This window comes from Accipiter gentilis, chromosome 29 (assembly GCF_929443795.1).
Source record: "Accipiter gentilis chromosome 29, bAccGen1.1, whole genome shotgun sequence".
Lineage (NCBI taxonomy): Eukaryota > Metazoa > Chordata > Aves > Accipitriformes > Accipitridae > Astur > Astur gentilis.
Window position 1 is genome coordinate 8,571,293 of NC_064908.1, and position 19,786 is coordinate 8,591,078.

Sequence of the window (19,786 nt, forward strand, 5' to 3'; positions counted from 1 at the left end):
CAACACCCATGATGTGTAGGGACAAAGACAAGTGTATTTTCCTCATGGACAAGAAACAGACGGACACATAGAAATCACAGTAACATCTTTATTATAAAAATGCTTAGGTGTCCAAAGTTTTCTGGAGTACTATGGGACCTCCCTTTGTTTCAGGTACACTTTTTTCATTTCATAATGCATACTAGAATTACTTTGTTACATACAGGACAGATTTATTATTTTTTTTTAAAGTTCTCTCAAAATTCTTCCTATGTTCCAGTTTAAAATGTGATAAGTCATTAAAAAAGACCCAACAGACAAGGCATTCAACGTTCTAATTCAGCTTCTTGAAAACAACCTTTAAAAACCATGTCAGCAGCTCAGTGTACACGATTAAAGCACATGGGAACTGAAGTTTCAAAAGAGAATGAACTAAAGAAAGAGCAAAAGAAATATCCTTTCTTTATAAAGCAGGGTGCAATTTAAAACGAGCGTGTGCCTGAATCAACAAGCAATACTCACAAAGATACAACACAATTTGTTCCCAGATATAAAACTTGACTGACAGGAATGGAATGACCCATAATACACTATGCAAAAAAAACCCCAAAACCCACATGAATAGAGTGTAAAGGACAAATGCTTCATTTATACTAAAAATGGGAATTACTGGCTGCATATGCAAACTGAGGTAATCAGACCTGTCATTAGCTGGTTTGCACAGGCAAAAGGCTCATTACTTACATGCATGCAGATACACTTTATACCTGAAAACTCTGCCATTGACATTTAGATGCTTTCTTTGGAAAACATGAGCCTACTTACAAACTGTATTTACTCTCAAAGCCATTTTTATACTTCCCCAACATTCTGAATACAGCTTCAAATCAGGAATTACAGAAAGCCACTTAAGTTATTTAAAAGATTTATGCTTAATAAAATAGCATCACCAGTAGAAGCAAATGCATGAAATAACATTCCAGATGAGGCATCTCCCTCACCACCTTCCTTAACACCTGATTTGGGGAAAACGTCTACAGTGCTCCTCAAGCAAAGGCCACCCAGCAGTGCACCTGAAGCATCCTCACAAAGGGTGAAACAACTTTGGTGTGTTCAGCACAGGTTCTGCAGCAGGCAGGTGCCCGCCTGGCATGAGGTTGGTGGGGCAGTGTCCAAAGGCTGAACAGAAACAATCATTAATGGATCACGGCCACCCTGGATTCCCTCAGCCAGGGCTGAGTTCACATGCTACATATGTTCTGGCAATTAGCATCCTTAATTAGCTGACACTTTACATTACGTTTAGTAATATTTTTAAAAGGAAGGCATCTAAAGAATTATTTCATAAGTGAAAGAGTGCTGGAAAACTACCTGGCCAGAAACTGTAGAAGCAGAGGCTGGTGTTGTACTGTGTACACTGGTTATGCTGGGATTAAGTCTTTTTTTAGTTTTGGTTAAGCATTAAATTCTACCATCAGGATTTGTTCCTCTTATTACTTTCAGGTACTTTAAAGGAGTCCCCTTTGAGGGATATGGTATACATTAAACAGAAAAAAGAAAAGTAAAATTAATGTCTGTTATAGACAGGAAGAGCAGAGTGTTGTTGTGAAAAAGTTTCTCATTTCTCTTTTAATTAAAAAAACCCAGGTCACTACAGCTGTAAAAAGCAATCAGTCTAAGCTGCATATTTACTTATGTTTTCTTGGAATGGCACCAGCAAGCCTAGATATGCAAACTAGTCTGTTCTGCTTTGGAGTCCAAACCTGCAATGCTTATGCACAGTGGCATCCCTACCTACAGCAGACTCCTCTGTATGATCTGGTTAGAGGATGCAATTGCTGAATTGGATCTTCTAACCACCACAAGATTAGGGAAAAGACGATCAAACTGATTCTTCAGCTGTTCACACAATTTAAAAACAAAACCAAAAAAACCCCAACCAACCCCACCAGCACAAACAAGATACCTAACAAGGCACTGAAGAGATTTAATCTTCTTGAATGCAAATCTGATTTATTAGGCCCTGACTGGCCCTTCTACATGTTAGTATGCACAGCAAATAAGAAATATAAGATCTGTTTTGTACCAGGAAGGTATTAATCTTCATTCACATCCAAGTCTACAAAACAGACTGAGGTAAAAGGCATAGCCTTCATAGTTATCAAACAGAACTGGTGAGCATGCACATGTGTGTAAACACAACTGCTGCAAGGATTTGGCATTGATCTGATACTGCAAAGCAATTTTTTTATAACACACTTCATAGCTGACATTTTAGTAATGTCAGTTCTTATAATGGATCTGACAGACAGATATGATTTGAGGGGGAAAGGCCTCCCTCCTCTTCATGAATTTCCTAACATTTCTGCTTTGTTTTCATCAAGGACAAAGGGAGAAGGGAAGTCTTTGTTCTTCATGTACGCTTCCAGGCCCTGAGAACATGTGAAAATAGCACTGTTAGGTTGTAAATGCATCAGACTGGTTACCCGCACTATTTTTAAGTCTACGTAATGTCCTCAATGAACCACTGACTACCCAAAGTTAAAAGGTCATGGGAAGGACAGACAACAGCAATAGTTTCTACAGTGACAGAGATGAAAAGCATTTCAGCCCCAAGCCTGGCGTTCATGAAGGAGAGGCACCGATGAACTGTAAAACAATGGATCTCAGAAACAAGCTTCCTGGGGAGGGGCAGGCATGAGAAGATGTATCCTTAACTCACATTAGAATAACCCTAGCAAAGAAAAGTCAACTTAAATTGCCTTGTTTTCATTTTGTTCTTATAATGCATCGATTGCAATAAGTTCACTATCTGCACATGGAAACCTAGCAAAGATGTCAAGTCTTATGAATGCCCTTCCCCACAGGGCCCACATATCTTCCTGCAATCGACTATTTCTCACCCTGTATGTCCAACACAGGGAAGCTCCTCTTCTCACTACTAAATGGAAGCAGCTTTCCCAGGACCAATTATTTTCAGATGGACAAGCTTAAGAAAACTAAGATGTGGTTTCTCTAAAGCCAATGCACATATCACACTTCTCATTCAGTATTCACTCACTGTGGGAGACAGGCACAAATTAGCACACAGCTGAATACAGTGACCCCATGGATTCTGTAATTTGAATATTCTGCACTTTTCATTCAGAAGATCTCAAAGTACTTGTGAGTCATAATGAAACTGTGCAGCCTCACTGCAAATGTCATTTTACAGATGGCTAAAACTGAGAGTGAACAAACTGATGAAGAATAAACCATAGCAGAACCACGAACGTAACACAGAGCCCAAGTCCTAGTTCTGTTGATCTTACCATTTCTCAGCAAGCCTAGGCTAAAGACATCCCCTGTGTTTGGAAGAAAATCAGATGCATACCTGCACTCTTAAAAATACCTGCATCGATAGTTACTCTCACCTCTCCAAAGTAAGACACTAATGGAGAAATCTCACACACAGCCGGAGGATCTTCAGTTCCTGAGAGACTAGAGAAGAGAACACAGGATTAACTTCCTGCTATGCTTAAAAAACAGTGCATCTTCTTCGAAAGATCAAGAACAGGATATCCAGAAGGATAAGACATTTGTTATGTTCACATGCACCAGACGTTATTCGAACACAAAGTGTGAAAATAAAAGGGAATTAGCAGGTCCTAAATATTTCTCATCAAAACAAGAACATCACTTCTATAGAGATGCTTTTCAAGTAAAATGAACAGCTTGTGGGTTTATTAAACTATGAGTTGATGAAGTAATAGCACCATGGAGGAAAAGCAGCTTCCCATTCAGCGTGATGCAAGAGTATCTGAATCGGTAATTGCTACAACAGCTGATCCTTAATCCCACCTGAGAATCTTGCTGGGCTTTAAGCACTGGGGCTGTATTCAGAAAAGCTGCCGAGTACTACAAATTACAATTCCTTGGGCTGGCTAAATCCAGATGGAATGATGGAAAAGGTTGCCCCTGCCTAATGAGCTGCTACAGGAGGAGTCAACTCATGACCCCCAGGGCAGGAATCTCAGAGCACTGTGCACTCACAATCACCAATGGAGCAGGAGCTGTAACAGACATTACTCTGCATGTTCAGAAAACAACAGCTGAACGAAAATCATGCCGAGTCACCCTGTGATCAAACTAATGCCTGGTTTTGTAGAGCACAGTACATGCCACTAGCCAGCCGGCATGGTTGGGCAGCCACAGGCAGAGAAGCTATGGAGAAGGTCACAGAGGTTCATACCTGCGTTTCTCTGGTATCCTGCAACCATTTTCATCCAGAAATCTGGCCCCAGCCTTGAGAGCCCAGCGGTAATGCTGGGCCAAGAGGGCTTGCCGAGCAGTGGTAGGAGTGTCTTTGTCAGCTGTGTCTGCATTTTTTAGTGGCGAGAACTCCTCTTCTCTCAAAACTTCAAACGCCACAAAATTCCTACCAGCAAAGAGGAGAAAACAATGATAATGAAAAACAAAGCTAGCCATCAGCCCTGTTGATGCAACAACAGCTTTCATATATATATTTTAAGAACAGCGATGTATGCAGCCTGAGGCAGTCAAGCTAAGGAAAGCCCACCTCCCATCTGAAGAGCAAAGAAGTACCAGGGCTATATAATGGAAAAATACAAAAAACCCAGTCTCTTTGGGAACACAACATCAGCCTCACAACCCTCCACAGCTGTGCACAGGTGAGGAAAAGCAACAGTTCTGCAGAGATCCCACAGAAACCTCTCCAGGCACTGGGAGGCTTGTGGACAAAAAATCTCAGCTAAGAGCATGGCAGGATGGAGAGCTCAAACACAGCGCCAACCTGTGTGCCTCAATTCAGAGCACTGCACCCCTGGCTCCAAGAAATGGCCACTCCACCTGGGAGTCCGTAGGCAAAGATCAACTGAGGACACCAGTTCCCAGGGATGAACAAGCAATATGGGAGGATTCACAGCTGAATGTTAAGTACAGCTGTTTACCAGAAATGGGAATGCAAATTAAAAAATCCTACAGCAGCATCTGTGTGGTTCTGCATTTCACAGGTGAAGAGCAGCTGCCAAGTTGTTTTTGCAGTACTACTAAAAAAGCACAAGGAATCAGTGTTTGCAAATGAGTCCTTTCAAAGCTCCGAAGTCAGCACTGTTTTCGTCACAGTGGTTTTGCCTTTAATATGATATTTCTTTACTGAATGCATGTCAGGAAATGGAGAATGGTTCAAACCTTGAGCTCTCTATCCTAAAGTAAATCCTCTAAAAAGAAAAGTACTGTCTCCAAAGTTAATTCAGTTTGCCCGAGGTATCTTTTTGCCATTTATTTAAGCCTAAACCAGAATCTTTACTGCTGAATTCAAGACCTCGGAAAATAGATTTTATAAGAACACTTATGCTAAATTCCTAAATTATTAAAATCCCACATTCCCTAAACACAAAGTACCCTTGACTGCACTAACACTATAGCACAGCGCTCTCAGCTGTTTTAGAGCTTGGCAAATCAACACTGACAGTTCCCACAGCAACAGTAATCTGGCCCCATGGTGCTTAAGCAACCCATTGCAACCTGCACAAAGGATGTGAGCGGAGCCTTGGCTAACACACACCAAAAATGTAACCAGAGCTGCAGTTGCCATGGAAGCCACAATTCTGAAAGACCCTGTTTTTGCAAGTCTGAATACTCCAACATGTGCTTGTATTAAATTGTTGGCTTTGTGCTCGACTTCCTTTTTTTCTTTTTCACAGGGCTGGCAGTGGCCAGGCCAGCCAACACATCTTCAGCAGGACGAACAGCTCTGGGAGCACAGTCAGAGCAAGTCTGGCTGCTGCTGAGCACCCCGTGACCACACCTCTCGGAGCCTGCAGCGTTACTGTTGTGTTAGAGCTTGGTGAAGATCCAACAGCCTTTCTAACAAGCCACCCATAAACCACGTGCTCCCTGGCAATGCCTGTTACAACCTACAGTCATTCAAACAAACATTGAGAAGGGGAGGAAAAAAATTAAATCATGTCTGCCACTAACTTAGAGAACTGGAACACATCAAACACAAACTTCTCCAGCTTTATCCCGTTCGGTTTTAGCGGTTTTACCAGATTTCCCTCCTCGTCAATGTAGGGCACCTTCTTTATGGCTACATGATGCCTCAGCTGTGGCTCATATTTCCTGCAAAAGGAGAAGAAACAAGTTCACTTATTACATATGCACTTATTAAAAAGTAGTACACTTCTGGGAAGCAGATGGCTTATTACTGCTCTGGGTCATCTCTCAACTGTTGTGGGTGTTGCTCTTTCTAAACTGATCCAAGTCACATCCAGGAAACACTTCACTAAGCAGAGCATCCCAGCCAGCAGCACTCCCTGTACCAGTGGGACGTGACAATGTAAACCAAGAGGAAGAGGGAGGACCTAGTGTTGAGCTGAAACTGCAGGCAGAGGTAAAAAAAGGTAACAGAAATTGTTATTTGACCAGGATGACAATGGAGCAGAGCAGATCCCTCACACAAGGAAGGATCAAGCTCTTCAGGAAGGTTGTACAGCTGCTCACTGAATGCCCAGCATCACATCCCATCTCCCAACACCAAGGAGCAGGGTCTTCCCCCCGCTTCACCCTCTCCCCCAACCTCTATTGTCCGAAGGGATGGCATGGGTGACATTCCCACTGAAAATCCTCAGTGTGGGGCTGCATCACCAACCACATCACTGACCACACTGCAGCCCACGTGGCTGCTCACCCTTGCAGGCCCAGGAAGGTCATGCACTGCTATTATCTTCACCAATTTAGCTACAGCAAAGCATACAGCCTCTTCACCAGGTAAGGCCCAAAGAGCACGCTGGGGCTGTCAGAAAGGGGACACAGCTGTTTTGAACTGTTCAGAGGAGAGAGGAAGTAAAGAGCAGAGCAGGAGGTATCCATAACTGAAATTACAGAGTGGGAAACAGGAACACCCACTCTTGGAGGCATTTCTGGGCTGCACAGCTGCCTAGCAGATCTGCTGGAACTTACTGGGCCACCATCTCCAGGAACTCAACTGTGAAGAAATGGTTGCAGATATTGCCAGTGCTGTACATCAGTCCCCCATCAGGACTCTGCTGCTGCGCAGTCTCCAGGCTGATCTCACTGTACTCCACCACCTGGTAGACCCCATCCACACAGCACACCACCCCAACAGGCTCTGTGGGGTAGGCCTTCTCCACCACCTGCAGCCACAGGACAGAGTGCTATGACAAAAAGGAAGAAAATCCCAGCACTATTCCAACTCCCACATACAAACGATCCTACAGGACTGTTGCATGCTGATCTTCCAGCACCGCAGGAGCACGGGCCGGGCACTGCTGGGTGGAGGCACATTTTGTCCAAAAACCAGGCAAAAAAACCCGTACTTGACTGCTTAATTGTGCGGTTGGTCAGAAGACAAACCAGTTAAAAGAAATTGGCATACTGCGGGGCACTTTTCCTATCAAGGACTGGGACCTGGCATTAAATGAAAAATGTTTGCAGCTTTAGCCTTCAGCTCCCTGTTCACATGAACAGTGTTAATGATTAATATAAATCTCTCCTCAGGCACCTGCTGGTTTAGGGTGACAAAACCAGGCTGGTTTGGCTTTCCCCATCTTCCCCAGTGAGGAAGAAAAAATGCTTCCATTAGACTTAAAGGTGCATTTATAAAACACAACCCAGTCCAATATGGCTTCTAGATAGCCCAAGTGCCTTTGTAGAAAGGGCAGGGCATAAAGGGGAAGCAATTCCAGCTTGTAGTTTCCTGTGCAGTTACAGTCCTTGCTCTAATTGAAGTTAATTTTCCACAGTACTCTGGGATGAGTGGAGGAGGACACCCACAGGTAGGGATTCTGAATGCAATGCAGGCACCAAGCAGCTCCTCTAAATCTGCTTGCAGCAAGCCGCTGTTGGAGAGAGGTCTGAACACCCTGGTTCATCTAAGCTCAGCCTAGCCAGCAGCTTCCAAGCATAATCAGACCTTAACTCCCTGTGGGGAAATGCCCCAGTGTTACTCCCGCCTCACCTTTGCACCGCAATCTGCCCCTTTGGAAACACAGAAGCCTATGAAGACTGGATCTGCCATTTTCACGAGGATATTGTCCACACAGTATACATGGACATACTGGATTCCACGCTGCTTCATGTCATCTAAGACCTTGTTATCCACCAAAGCTCGATATAAGCCACCATTGCCATCTATAAGGCAAGAGAAAAGACAATGCCATGGCTAATTAGTGGGGTTTTGCAGCTAACAGAGCAAAAGCTGAAAGTCCTGAACAAACTTTCTTTAACAGCAGAGCAGGGAATGCTTTCTAGCCAAGAGTCAGTGCTACCAGATTTTATTTCCAGACCTGCCACACAGTTCAGGCAAGCCTGTTAGCCTCCACAGCTCACCTCCCTCACCTGCAGAGTGGGACCACAGGGACCAGCCTCACAGAGAAGCATTACAAGACTTTATGAAGACTTGTAAGATCCTCAAAAGGAAAACACTAAAGGACAAAACATTATGCAGAGGGTGGGAAAAGCTTGTTACATTTCTTGTCTTCCAGTGCAGAGCAAAAACATTTAAAACTCAGCTTAGAGAAAAAGACTAAAATAAATCTTATTCTCAGTTTATACTCCCCCCACAACTTCCCAAAGCCTTTTTAAAGGCTTGAACTGCGGCTGCACAAAAGACACCTGCACATTTGTTCATCACAGATAACCCTTTCACGGTTCCTGCTTTGACACCCGTCAGCTCAGGAAAACCACTCTGCAGCCGCAAAACTGCATCACTGCAATATGGCCCTGACCAGGCTGCCTTCACAGAGTCTCTTACCATGTCCAGGTTAAGAGGAGAACTTTACTAGGTAAGACATTCCAATCATTTTGGAAAGAGTTAACCTTCTTCCTGCTTTTTCACCCATTTCCAGCTATCAGCCTTGAATGGGAGCCCAGTTCCTGACAGCTTCACCCCTGGGAGGCAGCACCCCAAGGACCTTACACGCAGCCTTGCCAACACGTTATTCCTGACCTGAAGCTGTACCACTCCTAATCCTGCCAATCCTCCCAAGCTTAGACAAAAACCATGTGCTGTGGGCAAATCTCCAGCAAGAACTAAACAGAGATTGCTCCACTCTCGATTACCACACTGAAACATTTAACTGAACCCTCCCATACTAATCAGAAGCATTAACACTCACCTCCAAAGACTGCTCCGTGTGCCAAGGCTGGCTGATGGCTAGTAGCAATCAATTATCAACACATATTATGTTACTGTACCATGTAAGAGTGAACAGCGGGGTACCTGGAGCCATAGAAATTTTCCCCTTCTCCTCCAAGATGGCCTTCCCATCAAAGGTGACAGCAGGCAGCATTCTCTGTTCAAACATGACCACATTGGATCTGTCCAGGTTGAAGTAGTTGTGTTCTACAAAGAACTCCTCTGTTGGCCCCAGCGTGAACTCACTTGTCATGATGTACCTGTATAGGAATGGGTACTGAGCAATGAGCAAGAAAGGCACAAGCGAAAGACAAACCTACAAATGGAACACAGAAGCGAGGAAACCCAAGAGTGTTAAGTGAGAGACACTACAGTATCCTGCAGTATGCAACTAAGCAGGAGAGCCCTCCTCCAGAACTCATCCCACAGGAAGGCTGCACAGGGTCTTGTGCATGATACTCCCTACAGGCTTAGCTCCAGCCAGGACAGAAAAGCCTTTCCCTAAATGTGAACAACATCTGGATATTCAGATGAGCTGGAAAACAAGGCAAAGGACAGTACAACAGCCTCATTCACCCTAGATTCAAACTGACATTAAGTGTTTAAAGAAGCATTGACCAGCACAAGGTGCTGAGAATGAGCTGCGAATACCCAGCAGCTCAGTCTGCCAGCACCTCTTCTGTGCCAAGGCAAACAGCAGCATTTTCAAATGTTGGCTGCATGATTTGTTCTTAAGTTTCTCTGTTTCCCTCCTCTCCTTCCAGCTCCACATTGCTGCTGTCCCTCCCTTCACTATATTTCTTCCTTCAACAGTAGCTAAAAGCCATCTTCATCATCTACCTGTTAAGCACTTCTCCAACAGCTATTGCCATACAGGGCATGTATATACAGGGTCCTCTGCCAGCACGCCAGAGGAATCAATCCCTTGCACAAGAGAGACTGGACCTCACACACACCCCAACTTACATCTTTGCAGCACAGCATAGCCTGACCCCTGATGTACTGCAGCAGCCAATTGCATCCTCAACCCAGGGAGAGGAACTGTAAACATTATCAGCAGATGCTGCATCCTATGAATAATCCATCCTGGCTTCCAGCAGCACCAGGGATGGGGCATTTGCAATTCAGGGCAGGCATGCATGGCTTCAGAAAGAAACACGATACAGACTCAAATCACCTTTGATCTCCAATCTGTAAAATGATGTGCTTGTCTTTTGAAGACCTTGAACACCTGCTCCTTCACTCTTCCCAAACCCTGGCTTAGACCAGACAGTGGTTTCGTAAAGGTATCTCTTCATAGTCTAATGAAGAACACTTAGCAGAAAACATTCCCAGAAGCATGCTGCAGCGCCTTCCCCTCTCTCACCCACCACATCCCATAGGGTATCCATATTTTGCTCCTTGCACAGAGCTAGTCTCTTTTGAAGCCTTTTGAAAGCTAGGAGCAGCCAGGAGAGAGAGCAGCCAGTTGTCAACAACTACAGCAGGAGGTGGCCTGAAAATGGAGCACGACAAGCGTTTATTACTGCGAGGGGAAGCGTTTCTCTGCTGTGACAGAAATTGTGGGCAAGGGGAGGCAGAGGGTCTTGGAAGGTGAGCTCTAGGCAATCTCTCCCTCCTTGCAGGAACCTGAGAAAGCACAGCACAAACAGATAAAATCTTCTGTGAAGCATCTGAAACAGGCACTGAAAAGCATTGTTTACAGTGTTGTCAGGGACTATGCTTGAAAAGACAGCATTGGTACAGCAGTTAGGGTAGCAGCCAGTGATTCAAGTGCAGTGCTCAGTCCCTCAGGTCTGCAGACACAGACCTGCCACTTCCTGTCCCTGTGCACCCTCCTCCCGCTGCTGGCATCACAAATCCTGCTGACAAAAGGCTCTCCCGTGACATGTCTCCATAGCACCCAGCAAAGTGCTTCTAGAATACAATGTAGACAAGACTGCAACGCAAAGACGCCTGCACAGCAGGTCTGTGGCTCCAGATCACCTACCAGGGGATAGCACACTTGCAGTGGTGTCTTTGGCCAGCGAGTTGCTCCACTTTGCGGATTCTTTCTGCTTGGATCTGATACAAGGTCTTGCCACTAGGCAACCCCACGTTGTACATGCCCTTGGGATAGCTCACTCCCAGGCGAGTTCCTTGTCCTCCAGCCAGGAGCAACACTGCCACCTTGTTCTGCGAGATCTGATGCAAGCCTGAACAGGAGAAAGAACCCCAAGGGAACATAAGAATCACAAAAGCAATCAACACCGCATGCGCTTCTCCTGAGCCTTTCTGCAGAGCTTAGGCAACAGCCAGAAGCTGCCAGTTCAATGCCCACTGCTGGCAGCTCAGAGAGAAATACAATGCTGCACGCAATATGAAAAAATTAATTTCAGCTCTTTGATGCAGCAGTTTCCTCAACTAAAGCAGCGGATGGTGTAACAACAGGAACAGCCATGAGTTGCAGCTTAGAAGGTTCAAACTGGATATTAGGATAAAAACTCTACCAGGAAGGTGGTTCAGCACTGGAAAAGATATCCAGAGAGGTGGGGGATGTTCCTTAAGGTTTTCAAGGCTTACTTTGATAAAGCCATAGCTGACCTGACCTAGGGCTGGGTATGGTCCTGTTCCAAATAGGGGTTGGACTAGAGACCTCCTGAGATCCCTTATCACCAACATTTCTACATCCCAAAGAAGTGAAGTCTTGTCATCTTCAGCAAAGCATTGGCACTTCTGGAATCTGCCTTTATCAACTAGCTGCACTTGTGCTCCAGCTTCTGTTCGGCTGCAGTCAGGACTAAATAACACAGCCAAGCCTACAGAAGCCACAACTCCCACAATCTAATTAAAACCAATATCATTTCTCCCAACAAACCAGGGAAGTCCAGACCTTGGGGAAGAAACAGACCACATAATAAACACCCAGCTCATTCACAGTCTTTGTTCCCTGCCTTTTCTCAAGCCAGCATCACAGTAATGACTGACAACCATGAGAAAGATTTTTCCTCATGAAACACTTTGCATTCCTCCAGGAATGCAGTGAGCTCTGGGACTGCCCACGTCAAAAGCCACAGCTCTGCTGCTGTACGGTAGCTATCAGAGCTTTTTGCAACCTACCGCATATTGCCAAGCCTGCCACTGCTCCCCACAGTCCAGGACTGCCCATGCCTCACCCCAACCTCCAAGGAGAAGACAAACACCCAACTTTAACCACACCTGGGACTAAAAAATTCCTGACTTGACTGAAAGACCAAAGATACTGAATTGGAAGGAAAATGGGATTGTTTTTATGCTCACCTTTAAATAATTGGCTGTTTAAATAAGCAAGAGAGGGAAAATTGCTGCTCTAACAACCTGGCTTGGTTTTAATTCCGTTCAAAACTCTAGCTTTCAGCAATAAAACCAGACATAAATCATCCATGACACTGTGGTAATCCTATTTACTTCAAGTTTCAGTCCCACCACAGCAGTAATACAATATTTCTGCCTAAATATACCCCTTCAAAAAGGCTGGTAATGCCCACTCAAGCAGACTGAAGGAAGCCAGTTATGCAGCTCTGCCATTGCTTTGCTGTAGAGCGAGCTTTTGAGTTCATTGAACCGCTGAAGTGTTGGTTGGAAGCCACCTCTGGAGATCCGCTGTCCACCCTCATGCTCCAAGTGGGACTAGGAGAGCTCTCTACAGGGAAACCTGTGCTGAAGGTGGAAGTCTTGGGATTTCAAAGTTTCAGGAGGTGCTTGGATAGAGGGGGAAGCTTGAATGGGTTTAAGCTTAAAATTTAAAAGGCACTGACGATAGCACTGGGTGAACTATATGGCAATGCAAATAGAATAAGCTTAATTTTACGCAGCAAAACACAAGCAATTAGTGGCTGGCTCCTCTGCATCTTTACTGAACTTCCCATCACAAAAGACTTAAAGCACAAAGCCGGGGGTCTTGGTTATTAATTATACCACTATAACTTGCTCCCGTCCCCAGCACAGTTTGCCGCTGCGTGCTCAACAGACTGTTAGCACACAGCAGCATCATGGGAGAAGGGAAGGACCCAAGCAAAGGGGCGCAGGAGCATGGCTCCAGGCCTACCAGCGCCCCAGCTCAGGTGGTGGCTGTCCCCTCACCAGGACCTGGCACAGAGGCAGCAAACTCGTGCAGGAGGGAAGCATGCAGGTGAGACCCGTGCTTTTGCACACAAGCCTGGCTTGCTGCAGCCACACAGCCCTGGGGAACACAAACCTGGGTAAAACCTTCTTTCCTATTAGCCCCCTCTCCCTTGCCTTCTCTCTCCTCCCTACACAGACAAGAGATTCAGCAAACCAACAGCCCGCTCATCACCAGGCTAGCCGGGGCTGCTCGGCTCCCAGCTGGCCCTTGAGTCCACATCCCTGCCAGGACAAGCCTCACCATTGCCTCTGCTTGCGCCCGTGCCTTGGAGCAACGACCGCAGGATGATGCAGGGAGGAATTACAAGCCAGTGGAGGGGTCAGCTGCGATGACAAAATTACCAATGGGGAGAAGAAGGGAAAACGACTGCAGTTAGAAGCCAAAGCCAAACTCTTTGGTTTGGGTAACTCTGAAATGGCAGCCACTCCCTGTCCTGGGGCAGGGCAGGGAGAGGACAGCGAGGGCTGTAGCTGAAGCAGTGAGCATTACCACAAGTGAGGACGTGGTTGCACAGATTCTGCTCATTCCCTTCCCCTGCTTTTTCCCAGGAAAAGGAATAACGACTGTCATGGTCCTGCTGTGCTCAACCAGCGCAGGGAGCTGATTCACTGCTCTGCAAGGAAATGCCTCTCACTTGGTCAATCTATCCCTGAGCAAGCTTAATCTTGACCTCTCCACAGTAACTATAAGCCTCTCATAAAGCAAGATAAATAGCAGTGTCTGAGCAAAGAAAAGCCCTTGGCCATGAACACTGGCAAGAGTTTACTTGCTGTCATTCCTACAGCCAAAGACAACACTGAATGAGTCACTCTCCAGTGATTCCCAACCACATTTAAAACCCCCAGCAGATGGACACAGGCCCAGAGACCTGGCGATGGGAAGGGCTCTGAATGTCACCATGGCACAGCCACCAAGGGCTGAATGGGTACCACCAGACAGCAGCATGAGACTGCCACATGCAGCTGTGGAGAGCCAGCAAGCCCAGTGAGCACATCGTACTGGGCAGAGGAGCAAAGACCATGAGAGAAAGAGAGAGATACACATGTCACCATCCAGTTGGCTCCAGCTACTTGCTCCTCAGAATGCAAGCAATACCGGGCTTGTTCACAACTGCACCAGTTGTGCCATACCAGTGTCCCACAGCACCAGCTAGGAGGGTCACAAGGGCAGCAACCCGAAAGGAAACACCACCTTCCTCCAGCATCAAGGCGGCCAGCAGTCCCCCAAGAAAGCAAACCTGAAGCTCTCTAAAGATCTGAACAGCTTTCAACTTCAGTCCAAGGCTAGGGCACATGGTTAGTAAAATCAAAGTACCCAGCCACATCCCACTCAGGACTGCTCCAGGTAGGGATTCTGCATGGATAACACCAACCAGGCAGAGCGAGGCACTGAGTCACAGTGCAGCTGCAGCACATTCATTGCCTACCTCCATCAACTGCCTCCAGCCACAGAGCACTCCCCCATGCTCCAAAGCCAAGTAGTCATTAGTGCTCATCCTTACCTAAGCCTTGCCTTACTGCAGGGCTGGGGCAGGGAGTGCTTCTCTGCTTGGCCTTGCATATGCGAGCAGAGCAGCACTGGAGCAGCACTGTGCAAGGCTGGTGGGCTCCTTCCACCAAACCTGACCCAAAACGTCCCAATGGAAAAAGAAAAATTGAGGGAAGAATTTATGGAGGGGGGGGGGGAAGGAAAAAAGAAGAAAAAAAAAAAATCTAAAAAAGTTCCCCTGCAGGACACTTCCAAGCTGTTCTGTTTCAAATGGGCAATAAAAACATTTTAAAAAACACTAAATAATCTAGAACTGAAACAGCTTGAGCTAATACTTTAAAACAAAGCTGTGTAAGGTCTGAACTCAGCATTTGCTGGTCTCAGTTGCTGCAGCACAGGGGGTACTGCTTTGGGATGCAACTGAGATTCATCCACCAGTGGACCAAGGCAGGCACTCGCCCCGCTCCATCCCCACCATGGCACCACCAGGCTCACACTGACATGCACGCTCTGGTCCTGATACAACAGACCAGATCCCACTGATCTCAGATTAGAGGTTTATGCACAGCAATAGACTGTGACCAAGGGGCGTCACTCACACGAAGGTCTGGAGCAAATGCTGTATCAGAAAAGCCTGCGAGGCCCAACTTTGTTGTGCACCATCCAGCACAAGTGGCTGTGATCCTTGGCCACAACTCAAGGGTGCCAGGGCTGGCATCACCCCACTGAAACGGGCATGTCCCAGAGGAGTTGGCGGTTCTCAGAAGTTTTCCATGCAGTGACAAGAGGGTGGGATCTGCCCAAGGGTGATTTGGCATCTTACACCCACCTCCCAGAGGGGCCTCTCGCTGAGGGGACTGAAACCTCAACCTAAGCAGGATGAACCTGAGTCCAAAGCAATACCACTGATAACATCAGTGTCATTCTCTTCCCAAAATCCAGCAGACTGATGGGGCCATATTCCCAGGAGAGGGCTGACCACGGCACACATGAACAACCCAGCAAGGGGACTCCCTATCCCACCATTTATGGCATTCCCAGTATTTACAGTGCAACCCTACAACCACCACAGAGTTTTTCCAAGTTTCTGATCTTAGGTCGCTATGAAAATGAGTATCCTCAAAAAATTTGAGTAAGTAGGTCTGCTCTCACTTCCCAACTGTAAAACTACTGTTTATGACTGAAGTTCATAACAACTGACTCATCTTGCTGCACATTCCTGCAGTAAATGGAAATATTTATCCCTCTTAAAAAAACATCCACCTTATCTTCTGCAGCATATGAAACAGAAACAGCTCAACCAAACAAAAAAAGGAAGATGTGTTGGCTGTTAGATACCCACCAATGCTGCAGTAAGTCTCATTCTGCATAGAAAGTAAAAAAAACAAAAATAGATTTTGCAGGAAGAACAGATTGATTTTGCAAGAACAGACTGAATTCTCCTGCAGAACAGGTGCATCAGCCTGATTACAACAGCAATCAGCAAGAGAAGAATAAAGCAAAAAATCCCAAATCCTCAATTCTGCAGGGCAGTCAAATAACCAGAACGGCTCATCAAACCCTCTGATGAAATGGGAGCTACACTGCGGCCCATGCCCAAGACTTAGATTTCATTAATAAAACATTTACAGAATGTAAATGCATCTGCGCTTGATTTATACCATGATCCCTAAGGCTGCCTAGAAAATGCGATCACATTTTTGTGTTTAATGTTTTTATTTAATATCTGAAAGCAAGTCTGACCAGGCTAGGTTTTGTCATCTCAGTGACAATAAGAATGATACTTCTTTTTTTTTTTAAACTATTAACTATTTTTTTTTTTTAAGTACTAAAAAGTATCTTGGGTGTTTACAAGACACAGTTGCCTGGTTCTTTTAACCATGATTTTTTTATCACAAAAAAGGGGGAAGGGGAAAGGAGGAGACATCATTTCAGCTGTTCAGTCTTTGCGGAGGGCACACTGCAGGTGGGAGCTGCTGGGAACTCGGACACCTTCGGACAGAGCACAGATGAGCTCAGCTCAGGGGTGACCCCAACCCTGCAGCCAAGGGCTGTATCAGCTGTGCAGCCTTGGGGACATCGGGCAGCAGGTTGGGACTGCTCACTCTGCTCTCGTCCAGCTCAACACCAGAAGCAGCTCACTGGAAACAAGAGCCTTTCGGACGCTGCATCCCCTTAGGGACCCACAATCCCTGCAAAGCCTGCACCAACAACATTGGCTCCACTTGGAAATGCCATGCAGGGGCACAAAGACGCTCCCAGGGATGAGGCCATGTCCGCAGGGACACATGGCACATTAGTGCTGCCCTGGTTCAGCGGCACAAAGTCTCACTCCTGATTGCCCTCTCCCAGGGAAAAAAAACAAGGGCTGATTCCCATCTCCAGCATTAACAAGCCAAAGGGAATCAGAAGAACCACGTCCCCCCCTTCTGGTAGAAATCAATAAACGCTGCCTGCAGGACTGATGTGGCTCAGGGCCATCCGGACTTCAGGGACAGGTGATTTGTGCATGGTGCCGGCAGTCCCAAATGCACCAGACCTTCTAGACTCCTGCAAGCATTGCTCACAGCAAGCAAGGCCAGCCCCGCACAGTTTGCCTTTCTTTCCCTGCTGCAGATGGTGGCACAAAGCAGATATGCCAGCTCCTCACTGGCCTGGCAGGGCAGAAGACAAAGGACCTAGTTTGGTAAAATTGTTAATTTAAATGCGCAGCCCTGACACAGACCCATCTGCCTCTAGAATCCATGGGTTCCCTTCCTCCTCACCACAACACCCTCAAGCAAGAGGTAGTGACCACCATTCCATCGGTTACATCTGGGTGGTCACCGTGGTGCCGGCCGAGTGCTGACACCCTCCTCTGCTCAGCTGGACATGTGAGCACAGCTGGTGGAAACCCTGGCTGGATCAAGCACATGGTGACATGTGGCCCACGGGTCACCAGTTTCCTCCTGCTCCCTCTGTCACCGCTCAGCCCCAGCAGCGGAGTCTGACACGGCAGAAAAGCTCTTCTGACCTGTGACCCTGCCGCTTCTATTTTTGCTTTTGTTTGGAAATTTTTACTCCCCTGCCCACCCATCCCCACCTCTTTGCTGGCAGGTTTAGGTCAAGGCTGTGCGCACACTTGTCACAACATAGGCAAGTGTCTCTCCGACCACAGCTGGGTTTTTCTGGCTTCCTTTTTTTGTTATGATTATTTGTTAACAGTGCTGTTATATTTTATAAAGAAGGAGGGGAGACACATCTGAACCTTTGTAAATAAATAGAGCACCCCACATCCAGCCACTACCTCCCCCATCACCCCCCCATCTTTCACACGTCCATGGGGTGACCAGGGAAAGCCAGCAGCATCTACCAGGCTCCAAAAAGCCTGGATGCTGGGCCTTCCTGGGCTTCTTCCACACTACCCACCTGCTCTGCTCCCAGACCCTACCTCCCTCCTGCACTGCGTGTGGCACAGCCTGGACAGGCCCGCCAGCACACCACCTGCCTTCACATCCTTAAGTACTCTGGGAGATCGCCCACGTGCCCTGATGCAGCTCCCTACTATTTTGGCAGCAACTCAAATTCTCTGCTCCCACCCTCCCCGGTGACTTCATCTCCACCAGCAAGGCACAGCGTTAACCCATGTCCCGCCACCACACACCCTCCAGCCTCACCCGCTGCATTTAAAAACTAAGAGTGAAAATTCAACATCTCAGCCCCAAAGCACCTCCACAGACCCTGCTGCACCCCAGGCAGCCGGCTGCCGGCTCCCAGGGCCCGGCGGTGCAGCCGTAACCCCAAATCTCTCCCCACCCTGCCAGCCTCGCTGCCACCCTTGGCTTGGACTCACCTCCCCACTGCCCGACACCATACCCCCGACAAGACACGGTGCCGCTGCACAGGCTGACGGCTGCCAGCCGCAAGGTGACACCGCAGGGCATGGGGCTCTGCCCCGGGGATCCCGCCGGGAACAGCCCCGCTCTCCGCGTCGGTCGAGGCTCTGCGGGATGCGGACGGGACGCGCACGGCCCACCCCGCACCTCGCAGCGGGGCAGGGCCCCGGCCAAGGCCCGGATCCAGCCGGCCCGGCCCGTTCCCCCTGGCGCCGGGCCACGCTCCGTCGGTTTATAAGCCCGCGTAGGCTGGCTTTTAGGACAAGGCTCGATGCTTTTGGCACCAACCCGCAGGAGGGCCGCGTCGAGCAACCCGCCGGGAGCGCCGGGACGGACGCCCCCGCGACCCCCGCTCCAGCCCTCGCCCCAGCCGCCCTCCGGGGCCCCCGGGCGGAAGGGGCGAGGGCCGGAGGGGCGAATCGAGGGCCAGAGCCCCGGACACCCCCCTCCCAGCCCCGGCACGGGGCGGGCGGCCCCTCGCCCCGCTCACCTTCCGCCTCCCAGCGCTCCAGCGCAGCGGGGCCGCTGCGGCGGGCGCTGCCCAGCAGCCGGCCGGGGAGCGGCTCCATCCGGCCGTCCAGGCGCTCCGGCGGTCCCCGCTGACGGGCCCCGGCAGCCGCCGCCAGCCGGCAGTGCTCGCCCAGGCCCGGCGGCAGCGCCGCCAGCAGCGCCGCGCGCTGCGCCGGGCCCAGCTCGGCCCAGAAGCGCAGCAGGTGGCTCTGCCCGCATCGCGCCAGCTGCGCCCAAACCTCCTCCGGCGGCGCCATGGCGCCGCGCCGCCGGCCTCTGCCCGCCGGCGGGGCCGGACCCGAGGGGCGGGCCCGCCCCCCGGAGCCGCTGCCCCGCCCCCCAGAGCTGCAGCCGGCGGCCCGCCGCCCGCTCGGCCCCGCCCGCTCGGCCCCGCGCGCTCGCCCGGTGCGACGTGCGCTTCCCGCGTTCGGCCCCTCCCTCGGGCCCGCAGGACCTCGCCGTCCTCTGCCACCGCGGGAGCCCTGCCCCGCTGCCCTGCCCTGCCCTGCGAGACCGGCTGCCCTCGGCCAAATTCACAGCCCACAGCCTCGTGCGGGAGGGGCACGTGGCACCCGGCCAGGGCGCCTTTCTGCAGTGGGCCGCGCCGTTCATTCGGCTGCTGAGAGGGTA

General features: G+C 48.7%; 1 protein-coding gene across 1 annotated transcript; it reads right to left on the minus strand.

Moving 5' to 3' along the window:
* Positions 1–68: 68 nt before the first annotated feature.
* Positions 69–19,438, minus strand: UAP1L1 (UDP-N-acetylglucosamine pyrophosphorylase 1 like 1). The gene is made up of 9 exons (XM_049833264.1): positions 19,137–19,438; positions 11,130–11,334; positions 9,224–9,399; positions 7,961–8,133; positions 6,943–7,136; positions 5,962–6,102; positions 4,211–4,396; positions 3,393–3,459; positions 69–2,411 (listed from the first exon to the last, which is right to left on the minus strand). The coding sequence occupies exons 1-9, from the start codon at positions 19,411–19,413 to the stop codon at positions 2,325–2,327; spliced, it is 1,506 nt and encodes a 501-aa protein (XP_049689221.1). The 5' UTR covers positions 19,414–19,438; the 3' UTR covers positions 69–2,324.
* Positions 19,439–19,786: the final 348 nt, after the last annotated feature.

Bases quoted from the DNA above. Each gene is read 5' to 3' on its own strand.
- UAP1L1 (XM_049833264.1), bottom strand. From the start codon at position 19,413: ATGGCGCCGCCGGAGGAGGTTTGGGCGCAGCTGGCGCGATGCGGGCAG. The intron at 8,134-9,223 runs GTACCCCGCTGT...CTTGCCTTATAG, and splicing joins GAAAATTTCTATGGCTCCAG to ATGGCAATGGTGGCTTATAT. The intron at 6,103-6,942 runs GTAAGTTCCAGC...CTCCTTTTGCAG, and splicing joins TTCCTGGAGATGGTGGCCCA to GAAATATGAGCCACAGCTGA.